General features: G+C 38.6%; 1 protein-coding gene across 2 annotated transcripts; it reads right to left on the reverse strand.

Moving 5' to 3' along the window:
* Positions 1 to 1,123: 1,123 nt before the first annotated feature.
* On the reverse strand, positions 1,124 to 16,058 carry eloa (elongin A). Of its 2 annotated transcripts, none has more exons than XM_067486411.1 (12): positions 15,926 to 16,058; positions 12,416 to 12,472; positions 11,828 to 11,940; positions 9,817 to 10,409; positions 8,130 to 8,455; positions 7,453 to 7,564; positions 6,809 to 6,961; positions 6,046 to 6,143; positions 4,593 to 4,773; positions 4,323 to 4,440; positions 3,209 to 3,381; positions 1,124 to 2,153 (listed from the first exon to the last, which is right to left on the reverse strand). In XM_067486411.1, exons 1-12 carry the CDS (start codon positions 15,995 to 15,997, stop codon positions 2,122 to 2,124), a joined length of 2,028 nt encoding a protein of 675 aa, XP_067342512.1. In that variant the 5' UTR covers positions 15,998 to 16,058; the 3' UTR covers positions 1,124 to 2,121. The 2 variants fall into 2 exon arrangements, with proteins under 2 accessions (XP_067342512.1, XP_067342423.1); XM_067486322.1 differs by having other exon boundaries at positions 1,124 to 3,093; positions 15,926 to 16,057.
* Between the last annotated feature and the right edge of the window lie 169 nt (positions 16,059 to 16,227).

The raw sequence follows: 16,227 nt of genomic DNA on the forward strand, positions 1-16,227 counted from the left end.
TGATAAAGTAGCCTGAGGGAGCAGGGGATTATTTCAGTATGTGTCGTTAGTTATTGTACAACATTTTAGAAGTTAGAGAGTGTTTCTTTTCAAGGGGTTTAATGTGAGATCAAACTTCAGAGAAATTAATAAAGTTGTTAAAAACTGAAAATACAATACTGTGATTCAAATCTCGTTATAACGTTTTCACTTAGTTGATCTACACAATTATAAGGACCATAGTAATTCAAAGTAAACGTGTCCCATCATGACAACTCTCTGGCAAATTGCTCCTTTATTGAATGATTTATTAGATTAGATATATATTTAAGAAGTACTACTATGTCGGCTGTTTGTGACATATAAGTGGATCTGTGTCGATATTAGGATTATACCAGTAAAAGTAAGTTAGACCTGACTTACACAAGTTTATTGTGTTTTCTTGTGAGTTTAAGGTGGAGTATTAGGAGAGTGGCCATAAGCTAAAACTGATCAAAATAATTACTCGCGTTTTGACTGAAGCAAGAAGTTGAAAGAGGTGAAATGAAAGAGGTTAAAGGATTATTAAAGGCCCCTGTCTAAATGTGAAAGCATTAGAAAAACAAACATAATTTTATGCACAAGAAACATTTTTTATAATTTTAATTAGATCCTTTAACCTCGGATTTATTTTGGTGCCCACTTAGAACACCTCCTAAAAAATTCACTGTACAATATAAAACTTGTTCTACTAGAACAAATGTTAATTTACTGGATACACACAATCTCTAATCAAATATAATAGTACAGTCCAAAATCCAATCATAAATACACGCCGATTTTTTAGACAATCTTTATCATTAATCCATTTAAAAATTATATTTTTTAATTAACATTTAATTTTATTCTTACTGTAACTTCAGCTCAGCTGTGAGTTATCACTTTATAAAAACAATCAACAATAAAAAAGATCAATGAGAAACTAAAGATAAAGGCCAAACCCAGCAGTCAGGTATAAATGGGAAAAATATTATAAGAGCTTTTAAAGGAAAAGATTTATGTAAATCCCTCAATAGAGAAAGGAAACTGAAAATTCAAAGTGCTCCTGTTTTACTAAATCAGATTAAATTCACACCACACAAATAAAAATCCACACAGACCTCCCTTCAAGGGCAAAAGTCAATTTTAATAAAAATGACCATATAACATTTATTAAAATCTAATAAAATTACAATTTTTTTACCTACTTCCTTTTGGGCCCATGTTGTGGGGATCCAGGTCCCAAGTGTTGAAAATAAATACATCTCATCATCATTGCTGCAGACATCCTATCAAAACCCATCCTTATTAACATTGTTCCTCATTCTTCTTCATCTTTCCAACCCTCACTCAAACTTTTTGTCACAGTGAAGCAGATATAAAGAAGGATGCAGACATTCAACAGCGGAAAACATGATTCAAAGCCACAGGTTTCAAATAAATCTACAATGTGTGTGTGCGTGTGTGTTTGTCTGTGTGTGTGTGTGTGAGAGAGAGACGTTCATAGATATCATTTTAGCCCTTCACAAGGAACAATGCCCCGGGCAAAAGATGGTTAAATATGCATGTATTTGTTTTCTCAAAAGCAAGAGTCTTTCGCCAGCCACTTGATGTCTCAGATTCCTAATGTTGCAGCTGGCGTGCATCATGCATGCAATTGAAAGATTAAAAAAAAAAAAAAAAACTGTGAATATGTGTATAAAGGTTTTCCTAGTGTAGTGTACCATTAGGTTATAAAACAAAATAACACAAATAACGACTGTTCCTTAAGTTCAATGAACGATTAAAAGAATAAATACTTTTCTGTCCAGTGAAAGAAAAAATTAACATAGAAGTATCTGCTTTCTTGATGAGCGTTAGATGAGAAGATAAATACTTTTTTCTGAAGCTCGGTAACTTGGTAGCCTGGTATGTTCAAAGGCAACAGCACCTCCAAACTCACTTTACGGTGGCTTTCTCCATTTAAAGAGTTTAACTAAACTGTAACCAGGAGCTCCTTATAACCTGAACTTGTGCAGGGGGAATCTGGTCAGTTCTAGTTGGTTTTCCTCAGTTTAGTTGCTGTTTAAATGTTGTAACTCTGCCACTGTGCTAAATTGTTTTGTTGGGTACAAACACCTGTGACTAAAACTCAGCAGACCATGTTGGCGCTGGACCTGAAAGAGATTGAACAGTAGTTACCCTTACTGAAAATACTGCAACTTAGAAGACAGAGAAGATGTCAGAGGGCATGGTCTGTACTAAATGTGTTGGGGGAAAAAAACGATGCTGCCAAGTGGACCAATCACCATTGTTGCAGTTTGCGTTGCTGCAACAGGTAGTTAGATTTCTGGGCAGGTGCACAACAGGTTACAGTGTAGGGTTCAGCTTTTCCCTTTAACCTCAATCCCAGGTGGCAGCGTCAGCAGCACCTAATATTGTTTACCTGCTTTACTGAGTTAAATCAGCGTGTTAACCCACTGTAAATCTTCAGCTGTTGTTTTCATACAAGGTTTCTGGATGTGCAGAAAGGCAGATTTGGGTTGATGGACAGAGCCACATTAGCTGTTGTCCCGTTTCCAGTCTGTATCCTAAGCTAAACAACCAGCTGGTGCTTTTTGCTTTCTATTTATTGCACAGACATGATAGTGATGTACATTTTCACATTTAACTGTCAATAAAAGGGAATACGTGTATTTTTAAGATTGCTTAAAAATTTCTGCCGCAAAGCAAGAAGTAACAGGAAATTTTGTTTGTGTCCTGTTGCATCTTGGAGAAAGTAACAAACAGTACATTCTTTGACCATATTTAAAAAACCCCGAAATGGATGTAACCACGTAAATAAATCTAAAAATAAATCAACCTTTTCTCACCAATACTGTAAATTTCATGTTTGGTGGGAAAAGATGAAGTGTGTGTATGCGTGTGCGTGTGTGTGTGTGTGTGTGTGTGTGTGTGTGTCTGTGTGTGTGTGTGAAGGGATGAAGGGTTTACCAATAAAATTTTATCTGAACTTAAATTAAAAACACATAAAATACATTCATTCTCGTTTACACTATCGGCGGGAGAATCTGTTCTTGAATGCTTTGATAGTTTTGGCCATCATGGGGGCGATTTCTGTGATGGGGAGGGAACAATAAAGAGGATGAATTAGATTTAAAGGAACTCGGGAGTTAATTCTGGTACTTTTTACTTTCTAAACTCTGGCTCACGAGTGTTGAAGCAGACTTACTTTTGACTTGCGGTTTGTCCCGAATGCCGTGTCCTCCTATTCCTGCTGCTGCTGCTGCTCCTCCTGCTGCTCCTCCTGATACTGGAGAACGAGACGAGCTGGGAGCAGGGTTGTTTTGGGCGGAAGAGGAGCGAGTGGATTCACCAGAATAGTCTGCTGCAGCTGGTCTTATTCTGAAGGACAAAGGGAAAAATCTAAGAGTCTTATGGGTTTGAAATAGAATAAATTGGCAAAAAGAACTAAACAAAGAGCTACAGAAAACATGTGACGAACCTAATTTTAAATTTCTACTCGGGCTGAAGATAAAAATCAGAAAATCGTCACACGTAAAAATGTATCCAGAAAGGCATTTTAGCCTTATAGTATAGTTTATCTTTTGCAACTTCAAATCCAAAACACTTAAATACACTGTTCAAACACATAAGGATATGTATTTGTGAAAGTGGAAAATATAAGAAATGATAAATGTCAATTGGGGAAATGTACAAATAGGTTATTTAAATACAAATGAATGAATACAAATACAAGTATTAAGACTAATATGTAGGTGGTTTCACTTGTTTTTTTAACTGATAGGTCTGATGGAAACTATTGTGCAGCGCACCCACAGGAAAATGTAAGGTGTAATGTCGAGAGGCTGCAAGAAGAGACGTGTCCATGGGAATTTGAGAGACAACTGAGCTCCACCGACAGAGTGCACACACACACACACACACACACACACACACACACACACACACACACACACACACACACACACACACACACACACACACTCACACAAACCCTGATGTGCATCAAAGTGAAAAGGTGTAATTGTTATACACATATCACGTGTTATTGTGAGGCTGCTGACACGCAGCATCACTGAAAATATATCCGCATCACTCCAAGCCAACAAATGTAGTCTGAGCCCAGATGGACCTTCACTTTCATGTTAAGCATCAGGGAAAAAAAAAAGCAACATCTATCCGGACCTAAACTTTTTGTAGCTTGGTCATATGTACGTCTTACCATCCCAGCCAAACATGTTTAAATTGTGTCTCGTGTAAATTTCACCACCCTTTAGTCTAGATATAAGCCACTGCGACAACATCCCGCACATCATACTGACTTAATGGCAGCTGCGGCGCTGGAGGGGCCACTTGTGGTGCCGAACTTCTCCTGTCGGCGGCGAACATCACGTGGCGGCTTGGCGACAGAGTTGACAAACGCCATCTTAACCTGCCGCCCTGTCAGGAGAAAAAACATTTTAAAAAAGTATTAAAAAAGATCAAAATCCATTTCTATTTGACTGCTTTCTGCTGCTGACTGACTCTACTTCACTTCACAGCCACCGTGACACACATCAACCTAAACTTTAGTCTGTGAAAACATTTCTTACCTTTGGGTTTGTTGGCGTGTGCGGAGGAGATGTTCTGCGTGAGCATCCTCAGCCGCTCCTCGCGTTCATCATGCAGCCGCAGGTACATTTCTCGCCACGACTCGTACTCCTGAGGTGTCTCCCGCTTGAAGTCCCGGTGACAGTGACGCCTCCACAGCTCGTCAGAATCCTCCGTAAAAATCTGACAGAAAGGCAAAGAGATAAAATGTTACAGTTTACAGGCCCGTTAAGGTAAAAGTGCAGCTCTTTTTATGTTAAAATAAATTTGGCAGTAGAAGTAAAAAGAAATACAAGAGGAAGATTATTATATTGTATATGTGTAAAATCCAAAAAAAGGAGATCATGTGTTTTGGACACGCTATATTTTTTCCTTTTTTTTTTGGTTTGTGTAATGATGCACATATCTACTGTAGCTCAGGGGCATCCATCACCACTCCATCAGTGTTTAAAGCTTAGGGCCGAAGCAGGACCCCAACTCACCGTCACTCGAGACATTTTGACACTAAACAAATTTACAGGTTAAAGTTTTGTCTAACATTGTTCTGTTATTTGTCATTAATAACAGTGAAACTCCATGAAGACAACTCATGAATACAATAAAGGATAATATGAAGTGGTGACATCCACTACACCCAGTGGTGGTGTTCAGAGGGAGGAAATAAGATTAACTCCATGAACAGGTTGTTATAAACTTATATCAATTGGTTCATTGTTAAATTAAAGCCCTTATTTCTTTTTGTCTACTTCAGGTATTTGATTTTTATTTCTCAGACTAATACTTGTGGAAATGTTTCACATTGTAACAAGCTGCGACATGTGCACTGTTTGCTTTTAGAGAAACTTTACCGTGGAAATGAGTAAATGTAAATAGATTTGTGGCATAACTCCACCGTCTTCCAAGGTACAAAGACAAAGGAAGGGGCAACAACTTTACTGTGAGGCAAATGTGTCCTGGCTTGTTGTCTTCAGCTGTAAAAGAAGAGATTTTTGAGCTCTTCAGAAAATTTTAACTAGAGGCTTCTTGTATAGTGAGACTGGATGCAGGTTTTTCTTGCTGTGATTATTCCTCCTGGCTAATTAAAGATCCATTCAAGTGATGAGTTAGACTGAAATGAAATCAAAAAGTTTCTTGCTTTTAATTATTATCCAAGTAACTTTGTACTGAAAAGTCTGTGAATTTGGAAAGATGACTATTTGATGAATTCTGTCAGCTGAAGCCTCATGTAGGTTCTGACAAACACCTATATGTCCCTATCATTTATGTTACAGGTCACTTATTTTAAAGGCACGTAACAAGAGGAACAAAGCAGCAGGCAAACATTTCAGTGCTCATTTAAACAAACTGCAAACGCATCTCTTAAAACTTGGGGTTTGGCTTGGAGTTTGTCACTGTAGTGGTTAAGGCTGCGGACCTGGAAATGCATTATTTTTAATTGGGTTGTGTTTGTGTCACCTGGTTGCTCTGCTCGATGCGGTAAAGCTGCTCTGGCGTACATCGCTCCAGAACTGGTTCCAGGATGTCAAAGGGCACTCCTCCCACCTCAGCTATGGCTGGAAGAACAAAGAGATGTTTATGCAGTCATTCGTATTTGTTTTAACCTCCTTCAGTCGGGTTGGGAGGTGACCACAGAGGAGTATTGACTCTCAAACATTTGTCCAGAGAATTAAGAGATTTTCTGTTTATCTTGTTTGATTTGCAGTGAACCTCTCCCATCTGGCACCAGCACAGACTCATTGTCACGAACTCATGTATGTGTAAAGACAGTTATAGGCCTGCAGAAGCTTAAACTGGCATATGTGAGGAGGAGATTCCCTTGCAACTTTTCAAACGTCTCTTTTTAAAGCTGTAAAACCAACCAACTTTAACACATCTCCACTGTATGAGTGAAATAGAAAATAAATTTTTTTCTTTTCTAATTAGCCAGATACCATCAGTTATTTACTGAATCAGTAAGTAAACTGTGGCTCCCCATCTATCTGTTGTAATTACTGTGATGATTAGAAAACTTGAATTTGAATATGTCTACTTTGTTCCCAATGATTTTATTAGGAATGTGTGCACTTGTCTTAACATTAAAACATAAATTCAACTCTATTAGTATTTAGCATTAAGTCTTATTCTATGATACGCAACAATGACAATGCATGTGTGAGCCCTGTACTGCCACCGAGTGGGAGGCTCTGAACACAGAGCAAGATGCAGCAGATCCACTTACAATCAATGTTGTTCTGCAGGACGCGGATGCACTGCTCGTACAGAGTCATCATTTTGGGCAAGTAAGCGGTCTTTGATCCTGAGTAGACCACCATCTTGGAGTTGAACCGTTTCCCCGTGAAGCCGGTGTCCTCCTCGTCATTGCAGATGGGAACTGAAAGTAAAGGAGGAACAAAATGAAACTCAGATAGCTTTGCCCACAGGAGGCCTAGGGGTTATAGATCAACTCACTGAAATCTTCCAGAAGAACTTAATTATAATTTGCATGTATGCAAAAAGTCCCTTGTACATGTCAAGCCTACATTTTGACAGCAGCCAAATTATGTTGAGAGGAACCTTCAGGCCTCAGATTTACACCTGCTTACTGTGGGTTTAGATGCTTCTGATAACACCTGATTTCTCTCTGGTAGAGTTCAAACCATTGCTGACAGTTTGATACAAGAAGATGGACAAATGTGTTACCTCAAGGATCAATATTAGGCCCACTGCTTTTTAATCTGTACACGAATAACGTTTTGTTTTTTTTTTCAACTCAACACTGTAATACGCATTTTTATGCTGATGATATTGTTTTGAAAATGTAGATGCTTTTTCTCTTGAAATAGAAAGGAATTCAAAATTTCAATTTTAAGTTGAGGGAATTACCTTTTCTTCTCTGCGGGGACAGCGGTGTGATGTCGATGGAGGGCAGTGGTCTGTAATAGGGCTGAATCGCTGGCAGAGCGATTTCAGGGAGAGTTGGAATGGCCTCGGCCAACTGCACACAACAAGACAATTACATTGTAATAATCAAATAACTTGTCAAACCAGGACTTTTATACAATTAGAAAGATGAAAACAAAAGTTCCTTGGTGGAGAAAACAGTTCACAGGAGGTTGATTCAACTTTAATGATTCTGTTAGTTGGACATTTTTTAAACCATTACCAGAGCCAGGCCAGTTGTTTGTCCCTTTACTTAGTTTGAATGTCAGTTTATGTGTTTATGACCCACACTATGATTGATTAATAAAGACAATAAGCGGCATGTTAATCAATGTTTCAAACGGTTTTTGTTGCAGCCCTATTTAAATTGTACTGAAAGCAAACTCTGAAGAGGGTGAGATGTGGTTGAAAGCTCCAGAAAATAATCATAAATATAACTTATTAGTATTGTAGTTATTGTAAGATTATTTGGTGAAGCTACTCAATGAATGTTTACCCATTGAAGCGCAGCACAGTGTTTGTTAATGCTGATTTAAGTTCAGTGTAAGAATGATAATGAACACCAGAAATCTTCTTATCAACCTTTGCATTTCCACAATCTGTACTCTGTTTTTTCGTACCTTCCTGCGTTTCTCAGGTGTCGGTCCAGCCCCTGTCGAGCTGGAGCTTGAGTGCGACCTCTTGTTACTCTGAGTCCCGTTGGCCTTGCTCACTTTGGAGGAAGAGGAGGTCGCGGGTGGGTGAGGGGTGTGTGCGTGACGGGAGGACGACGTGGAGGAGGAAGAGTGAGATGGTCGACTCTGAGACGACGACGACGACGGCTTCTTCTTCTTCTTGGTAGGCGTTGGTGCGTCGTATGTAAGGAAGGACTCAAAGGACATGGTGGGAGTCTCAAAGTCCTCGTCCTCCTCCTTGGATGGAGAGTCTTTCGGTGCCCGTCGGCGCCCTGGAAACACAGATGTAAACAGCAAAGTAGTGGGTTAATCGCTTGATCTTTAAAATTTTATTAAACTGAGACATAATTTTGACTGTCGACTGTATGAATATTTGTTGGATTTCTTTTCCCTGACAAATAGTTAATCAATGAATCAAGCAATTGTTGCAGCAAAAAATTTCGAGAACAAGCTCTCAGAGCTTAAGGTGGCATCTTCAAACACATTATTTGGTCCAAAGCCGCACAGAATTAAGAACATTCAAATTTTAGATCTCATTTTCCAACATCTGAGACAAAATAAATCAGAAAATTTTCCAATCCGTATTTATACTGATATACTATCTCACATGGATGAAGAAGAACATTTCACATTGTCTTCTAATCACTCGCTGTTGTTAAGGAAGCAGTTTTCATTTTCTTGTTGAAAATTAGTAATTTCCTGTTACCAAATGCAGAACCTGCAGTGTCGCCAGCACAGGATGTTGATCTGTGACGAGGCCATGTTTTATGATCAAAGCTGATAAAACATATGAGCTACAGAACTAAGTCTCTCATGACCACAAAATCATCAAAGAATTAAATTACACTTGTTTAAATCCGATAGTCAAGCTTTGCACTAAAAATGTTGCTCTGAAGCATCAATTAAAGCAGCTTGTTTATTTAGCCAATACATCATAATGAACAATGTTTTTTTCCCCAATGAATTAATAATTAAGTGTCACCCACCTGGTATAAGACATTTTAACAAAACATCAAAATCAGGGATTTTAAGTTTCATTAGAAAGCTGCATTGTTTGGCTTTACTTACTATAAAGTAAAATTACTAATCAACTATCTAAATAATTTTTTTTGGTCTCTTAATAACTTCTGAATAACAGAGCTGGATGTGCTGTATGTAGTGCGTCGTGCTGCAGCTAATTTGGACCACTGTCCCTTTAATGAGATTATGTGATTTTCTTGAGATCTATTTTTAAAACCGTAACGTATCATACAGATTGTGTTTAAAGTGAAATAACTGAAAATATAACAGCTGCAGTTTTAAGGCTGCACTAGGAAATACTCTAAAATGAAGTTTATTTTGAAATTTTTCTATAAAATTATGTCTCAAAGCATGTGTGTTGTGGTGCTTCCAGGTGGACATATCACTAAGATGAGACCATGGGTGGGACACCTCAGCCCATGTGCCAACCAGGTTGGCAGACTAAAGTAAGAGGCCAGTGGAACTGATAAAAGCAGGAAAGTGCCGTAAAATAAATGAAACACGTGACTGAGAAGAGGAAAAAGGTGGCACCAGTACAATTACAATGGTGATTTAATCAAAGGGAGCACAGGACCTGTTGGATTTAAGTTTGAGCGTACGTAAACACACTCACCATCATCTCCTCCTCTCTTCTTCACGTCCCTCTTGCTGTCATGTGCGGTGGACTTCTTGCTGTGTTTTGCAGGCTTTTGTACTGGACTCTGTTGTTTCTCTCCGTCTGCACTGCGTTTCTTTCCCTCACTGCTTCCTCCTCCTCTGTCACTCTTCATTTGTGCGTGGCGTTGCCGTCGCCCCTCAACCCTGTCCCTGTTTCGGTCTCCGTGGTGGTGGTTCTTGCATGGCTCTTTGTTTGGTCTGGCGTGGCAGAATTCCTTGTGAGGAGGAGGAGGAGGACTGGGCTCGGGCTCAGGTTCAGGTTCAGGTTCAGGCTCTGGCTCTGGCTCTGGCTCTGGCTCTGGCTCGGGGCTCTCATACTCGTCTGAGTGGTAGCCTCCTCGGGGCAGGGGGCTGTACTGCTCATGTCGAGGAGGGGAGGGCGAGTAGTTGGTGTGGTAGCCTCTCTCTTCTTCCTCCTCTTCCTCCACGTAGGGAGGCTCTTCTTCAGGGGAAGGTTCTCGGGTGCGTCTGTGGCCTCCTCCACCGCCCGCCTCCGGGCCTCGAGAGTGTGTGTGTGACCGAGGAGCCTCTTTGGCGTCGCTGTTTGGTCTGAGAAAGAAAAACAGATAGGGGCCATTAAACACTGGTTACACCAGTGATTTACTTCCACAATTTCTGAGACATTTTACTTCCACTCTCCCACAGCAATTACAAGTTACTTTGCAGGCTAAAGTTTTGAATGCGATGTACCCTGTGCATATATGCAGTAGTCACACAAACGTACAGTATGTATTGCTAGGAAGAGATGTTTGTACAACAGTTGTAATCAAAGGCCTCAGGATATTTTACTGGGAAACTTCAGCAGAGCACTGAAAACCGTCTTTTTTATCTTTTCATAGTTCATGTTGCAGAATTGTAGAAAATCTGAAAATACGACTCATGTTTCGTGGTGTTGTTGGTGTCCTGACTGTTATTGTGTAAACACAGGACTTAGTTAAAAGTTAACCTGGGTGCAGGGTTTCTGAAATATGTCTTAGAATAAGAGTCTTTATCTGTGTGACATGGTCCAATGTGAATTAAACGGATCAAAAAGGTAGAATTCGGGTTGATTCTGGCACTGAAGACCAGTTTAAAACCTATTTTTGAAACCTCAGGTTGAAAAGCTGTGCCATCACTCCAGTCCGGTTAGTAACTAAGACTTTCTACTTTGTTGAGGGTATAATTACCAGGATCACTCATCAATGTAACGTAGTGTTCTACAAAAACTTAACAAAAAATACACATTTTTTTTTAAAAGTATGAGGCAAAGTTGCCAATGCAGTTTTCTGTGAAATAGAAATAAAAACACAAGTGGAACATTTAGCAGTTCACAGATAAGGGTTTGAATGTGAACAGGCTAATTTCATACAGATATGTCATTGTCACTACAGCATTGAGCCCGGATTCCTCATTTTTTTCCCCCTTTAATTGCCTTTCCGGTTCCCACATACATTCACTTTGTCGCTGCTCTCGACTGAATCTCTACTTTGTCGTGTTTACACCGACACGTCAGACTGAATACCTGCGGTCAGACAGTTTTCCACTGACACAAACTGCCCACTGCCTGTAACTTGGCTTTTTGTTTCACATGTTGGAGTAAGCAAAGCTCTGCATGGCTGCATAACCTGTCAGCACTCTGATGTACTGAGTCACCAAAGTAACTCTCTTAGTATCTCGAGAAATCTTAAGGACATGTTTAGGTGGAGGCCACGGTTTACAGAGAGGTGAACAAGTTGCTATTTTTCTGTGACAGACAGAAGACACTAAAGTGTATGTTTAAAATTTAGTGTCAATTTAGCAATAACTGTAAACCCCCTACTGCCAAAGCTGTATGTCACCCATGTGGACTCTTTTTTTTAAGGAGTCACAAGCCAACAACATATGGAAATAAAACATCTGCACTGTATATGATCACTGCAAAAACAAAGACACAATGTACCATTTGACACTGTTGTTTCAGTATTGAGGCATATAGAATGCAGACGTACCTGTCTGCAGACTGCGGAACCAGTTTCTTCCATTTGGCCACAAGGCTTTTGGCCAGCTCTCCAGCTACTTCATGTTTCCTATAAGAGTTCACAGTCTTCCCCACTCCAGTTTCCTACATGAGACAAAACACAGTAACCGTGTGGAAACGGATTCTTCTCACTTCTAACATCCAAACACCTGGTTTAATTCAACAAATTAATGGAAGGTCTGCCTATCTACAGGCGCTCACAAGTCTATATGTAGGGCATTACTGCGCTTAATGTGTCTGACTATCTCTACACAAAAATGATCTGTGTTTGTTTCCATTTTGCAGTTCTTATTCATGTTACTGGCAGCTTCCACAGAGTGTTCTGATTGGTCAGAGACAAGTTCAGGCCGTGCTGGTAATTCACATTAAAATCGCCTCATTAGAATGTAAAGTGAACAGTGCTTTTTTTGTTCCCGCAGATAAAACACCAGCCGTGTGTGCATCATCTTCCACTTGCTCACAAACAAAAGTGCGGTCCACAGTTATTTTTCTTTCTGTTTGCTTGTTGTTATTGTCAAACGGTGTTGAAGATGTGAATGATAAAGAAAAAACTCTTTACCACCAGTAGATCCACGGTCATAGGAAGTCCCCCCAGTCTTTTGAGAGTCTTCAATAGCTAGAAGATGAATAAAAAAGAAAACACGTAACAGTGACTTTATTTGGAAGAAGAAAAGGCAACAAGAAGTGAGAGAGCAGTAATTATGAGTGGGAACATTGGAAAATCAAGGTGCAATAAAATGTCAGCTGAAGCCTTTTCAAGTATAAACCAAGACAATATGAACTGTTTCAAAAACTACACATTGTATCTTTAGCTATTTGGTTGATCTATAAAACACCTGAAAAAGTGAAAATGAGCACTATAAGTTTCCAGAGCCCCAAGCTATTTCTTTACATAACTTGTAAAAGCATTATCAACACAATTTACTTGAATTACTAAATGTAAAAGTGCTCATGTTGCAGAATGACAAAATAATTGATATTATTTCATTGTACTAATGCATTAATATGTTCATTACTTCAGAGTTGCAGCTGGTAAAGGTGGAGTCATATCTTATGGATTAAGGTTATTAATCAGAATCTGAAGGGTTTGTTCCTACAGCTGGTGGAGCTTTGAATATTTCCTTCTAAAATGTAGAGAGATAAGGGGATAAGGTATAATAAAATGTAGATAGTCAAATACATGTACGTCAAAACTGAACTCAACAGTACTTGACTAACTTAGTTACTTTCCATCACTGATCTAAAGCATTTAAACATGGAGGCTTAATGTGAGGAGCTACTTTTGAACAGTCTCCATCAGTTACTGCCTTATTCACAGCACTGGGAAGTACGTAAATTAGGTAAAGTTCAGAGGTGTTTCCTATTACTTACGATATTTCAGTATTGTGTTTTGTAATTTTTACTCCAATGCATTAGTTATTAGTTACTCTTCAGATTATATAATCACAAATTAAATCCACCGTGAGCGAGTTTCTCAAGCCCCACAGCGGGATGTTAAGTAATTCACATGATAATTATTTGATGTCATATGATCATTGTTGCAATTATCACCGCCTTCGCAAGGGGCCACATTAAAGCCATGCACACAATCATAATGATAATCTAATATTATACACATTGTGTACTCAGTAAGTATACTGCAAACCTAAAATCCACTTACACTTACACTTTGGTATTAGTACATGATATGATTACTGTAGTAGTAGTAGTAGTAGTAGTAGTAGCACGTGATATGAGTACTTCATCCACTAATCCATCACTGATGATTCACAGCGGAAACAGCAACATTTATACCCAGGCCTGCGTCATGGAGACTGACTAATGTCGTGACCTAACGGACCATGTATTGAAATCAATTATCATTTTTTTTTTTTTTGTTTGTTTGTTGCTGCAAGTTTATTTTTATTTTTTTTATAAATCAACTTAATCCTTGTGGATATAACTTGTGTTTGCCAAAACTACTGTATCACATCGAACCTGGCTGCTTTGTTTTAAAGCACCTTTGCGTTTCAGCAGTGATAGTAAACAAAGGGAAGATCGCATATCGCATATAATATATATTTTTGTAATATTAGCTTTCAACATTTTACTGTCAGTGCAGAGGACAGTAGTCAGTGTATGTAGCCAACATCTATCAGACGAACAATAAAGGCCCGGAGTCTCTGTTAAGTGTCGTTACTTCACACCAACGGCAGTGAGTTAGCTGGATGGCTAACGGCTATTCTGGCCCAGAGTTTCGTTAGCAGTGAAATTATGATGTGGTTCATTTTATTTTTTTATTTGTAACGGACTGAAACTATGTGATCCGGTGTAACAATGAGCTGGCAAGTGTTGTTAACCGATCGAAGCCGCAGTTAAACAAACACCTTAAAACTACTTAAAACCCCTTCATTATTGTGACGTTTCACGCGATGCTTTCACGGGCTGTCGGTTAGAAAGACATTACGTATCCATAGCTGTATAACGGAACTGCAACCACTACTGTCTTTTTTTTTTTTTTTTTTTTTTTTTTTTTTTTAGATCAAACAGATGACTACAAAGAGCCACATGGAAAGACCACAAAAAGACAATTTTGCAAAAAAACAACCAAAAAAAAAGCGTAGACTATAAAACAGTACACAGTAGCGATGTAAAATGATCCCATAAAGACACAAGACAACCCAAAACGCACAGTGAATAACCACAAAACCAGCACAATTACCCAAATACATACCCAAGGACCAAAGAGTGAAGCGAAAAGTAGACAGTAAATAACCACAGAGCTACACAAAACAGCCACAGTTAGACAACAAATAACCACAAAGTGATGCAAAGCAACCATATACAATGGATTACTACGAAGTGATTATAAAAAAATAGCAACAAATATGAAATGACCGCAGAGTGACTAGCTGAAAACAATTATATGCAAAATAACTTGTACGTTTTGCATTTTATTTTTTTAGTGTGTATTACATGCATCAATTTGTGGTTATTTTGCATATATTTGTTTTCAGCTAGTCAGTCTGCGGTCATTTCATATTTGGAGGTTTAACAGTCTACACCCAGCAGCCCTTTACTGCATGATCTTTGCATGGGTGACTTGCATGGGTGAATTTCAGTGTCCACTAACGGTTAACCAATGATGAAAGATGATATCATTAATTTGTTTTAGCCCTACGATTAATAATCTGAATTAAAGCAGCAACAACGTAGATAATTTTTCCTCTATAAAGCATATGTTGTCAGTTTATTAAACATTCAATAAGCCATTAATTACAGCTTTAAAACACTTGGTGCCTTATCGGAAATGTATTCGACAACTTATTGTAATGTTTTTATATACAACTGAAACCTAAAGATACTAATTTATTTGGTAATTTCTGTAGGAAAGTTTTCCATTTAACAGAGTAATGTATTTGTCCTCTGGAAAACAGATGCCTTTTTTTTTTTTTAATTGCAACTAGTATGATCATTTAAAAGTAAATGGGAGAATGTGTAAAGAAAATGTGTATCAAATAAAACTAAAAATAAAACTATAATATTTCACCCAGCACCCCCCAAAATGTTTTACTTGGATACTGTTATTACTGTATATTTTTTTGCAATACTGTTTCACAACAAAATTGTTATTTCTCTGTATGGTAAGTTTCAAGCATTCTTTGGTTGGTACAACTTTTTATCTGAAAAAAGTTATTATTTAAAAAAAGTAAATTCTAACTATATTTATTTTGCAAGTAATGTAAAAGGACTGAGTAACCGTCATGATTTACATTTTGTTAAAAGGTCACAGATGTTTTTACTTTAATTCTAAACGAATAAGTCGTTTTACAGAAAACTAAAAATGTTCCAGAGCTACTTTATATGTCAACAATTTCCACTGAACAGCAGCTGCATGCTAATGTCTGTAATGTTCTGAAGTAGGAGCCCGACAGCGGTCCTTGAACGCAGCATTAAAAAACCGTCGCGACTTTCGCTCAACAGCAGCGGCCGCAGCTTCATGTCGGGCTCCAGAGACAAATGGACGCGTTTCTGGACATGATCGGTGCTAAACAGTAAATCTGTCCGCTTCGGCCTATTCGGTCGTTACCTTTCGAGGCTCCGGATTTTCCAGAAGCCGAGACTGAAGTCTGTCCACTGTTTCCAGCAGTTCCTCCGCCATGTTTACTGCTGGTACCCTGTCCCCGGAAACTACTTCATCCTGACTGAACAAAGACAAAAAAGGAGAGGTTCCGCCACTTTTGTCACGGCCACGGCAGTCAATTACAGATACAAATATTATTTGATGTCTTGTAAAATGAAACTGCCTCAATAAGTCCAATAAAAAAATATGTTGACATTTGTGGGAAAAGATTAAATATAATTACAGAGTCATTTAGACGGAACTACGTC

The sequence above is a fragment of the Channa argus genome, chromosome 1 (genome assembly GCF_033026475.1).
Source record: "Channa argus isolate prfri chromosome 1, Channa argus male v1.0, whole genome shotgun sequence".
NCBI classification, from domain to species: Eukaryota; Metazoa; Chordata; class Actinopteri; order Anabantiformes; family Channidae; genus Channa; species Channa argus.

Bases quoted from the DNA above. Each gene is read 5' to 3' on its own strand.
- eloa (XM_067486322.1), bottom strand. From the start codon at position 15,997: ATGGCGGAGGAACTGCTGGAAACAGTGGACAGACTTCAGTCTCGGCTT. The intron at 12,473-15,925 runs GTAACGACCGAA...TTCATCTTCTAG, and splicing joins AAAATCCGGAGCCTCGAAAG to CTATTGAAGACTCTCAAAAG. The intron at 6,144-6,808 runs GTAAGTGGATCT...TTGTTCTTCCAG, and splicing joins CCTGCAGAACAACATTGATT to CCATAGCTGAGGTGGGAGGA.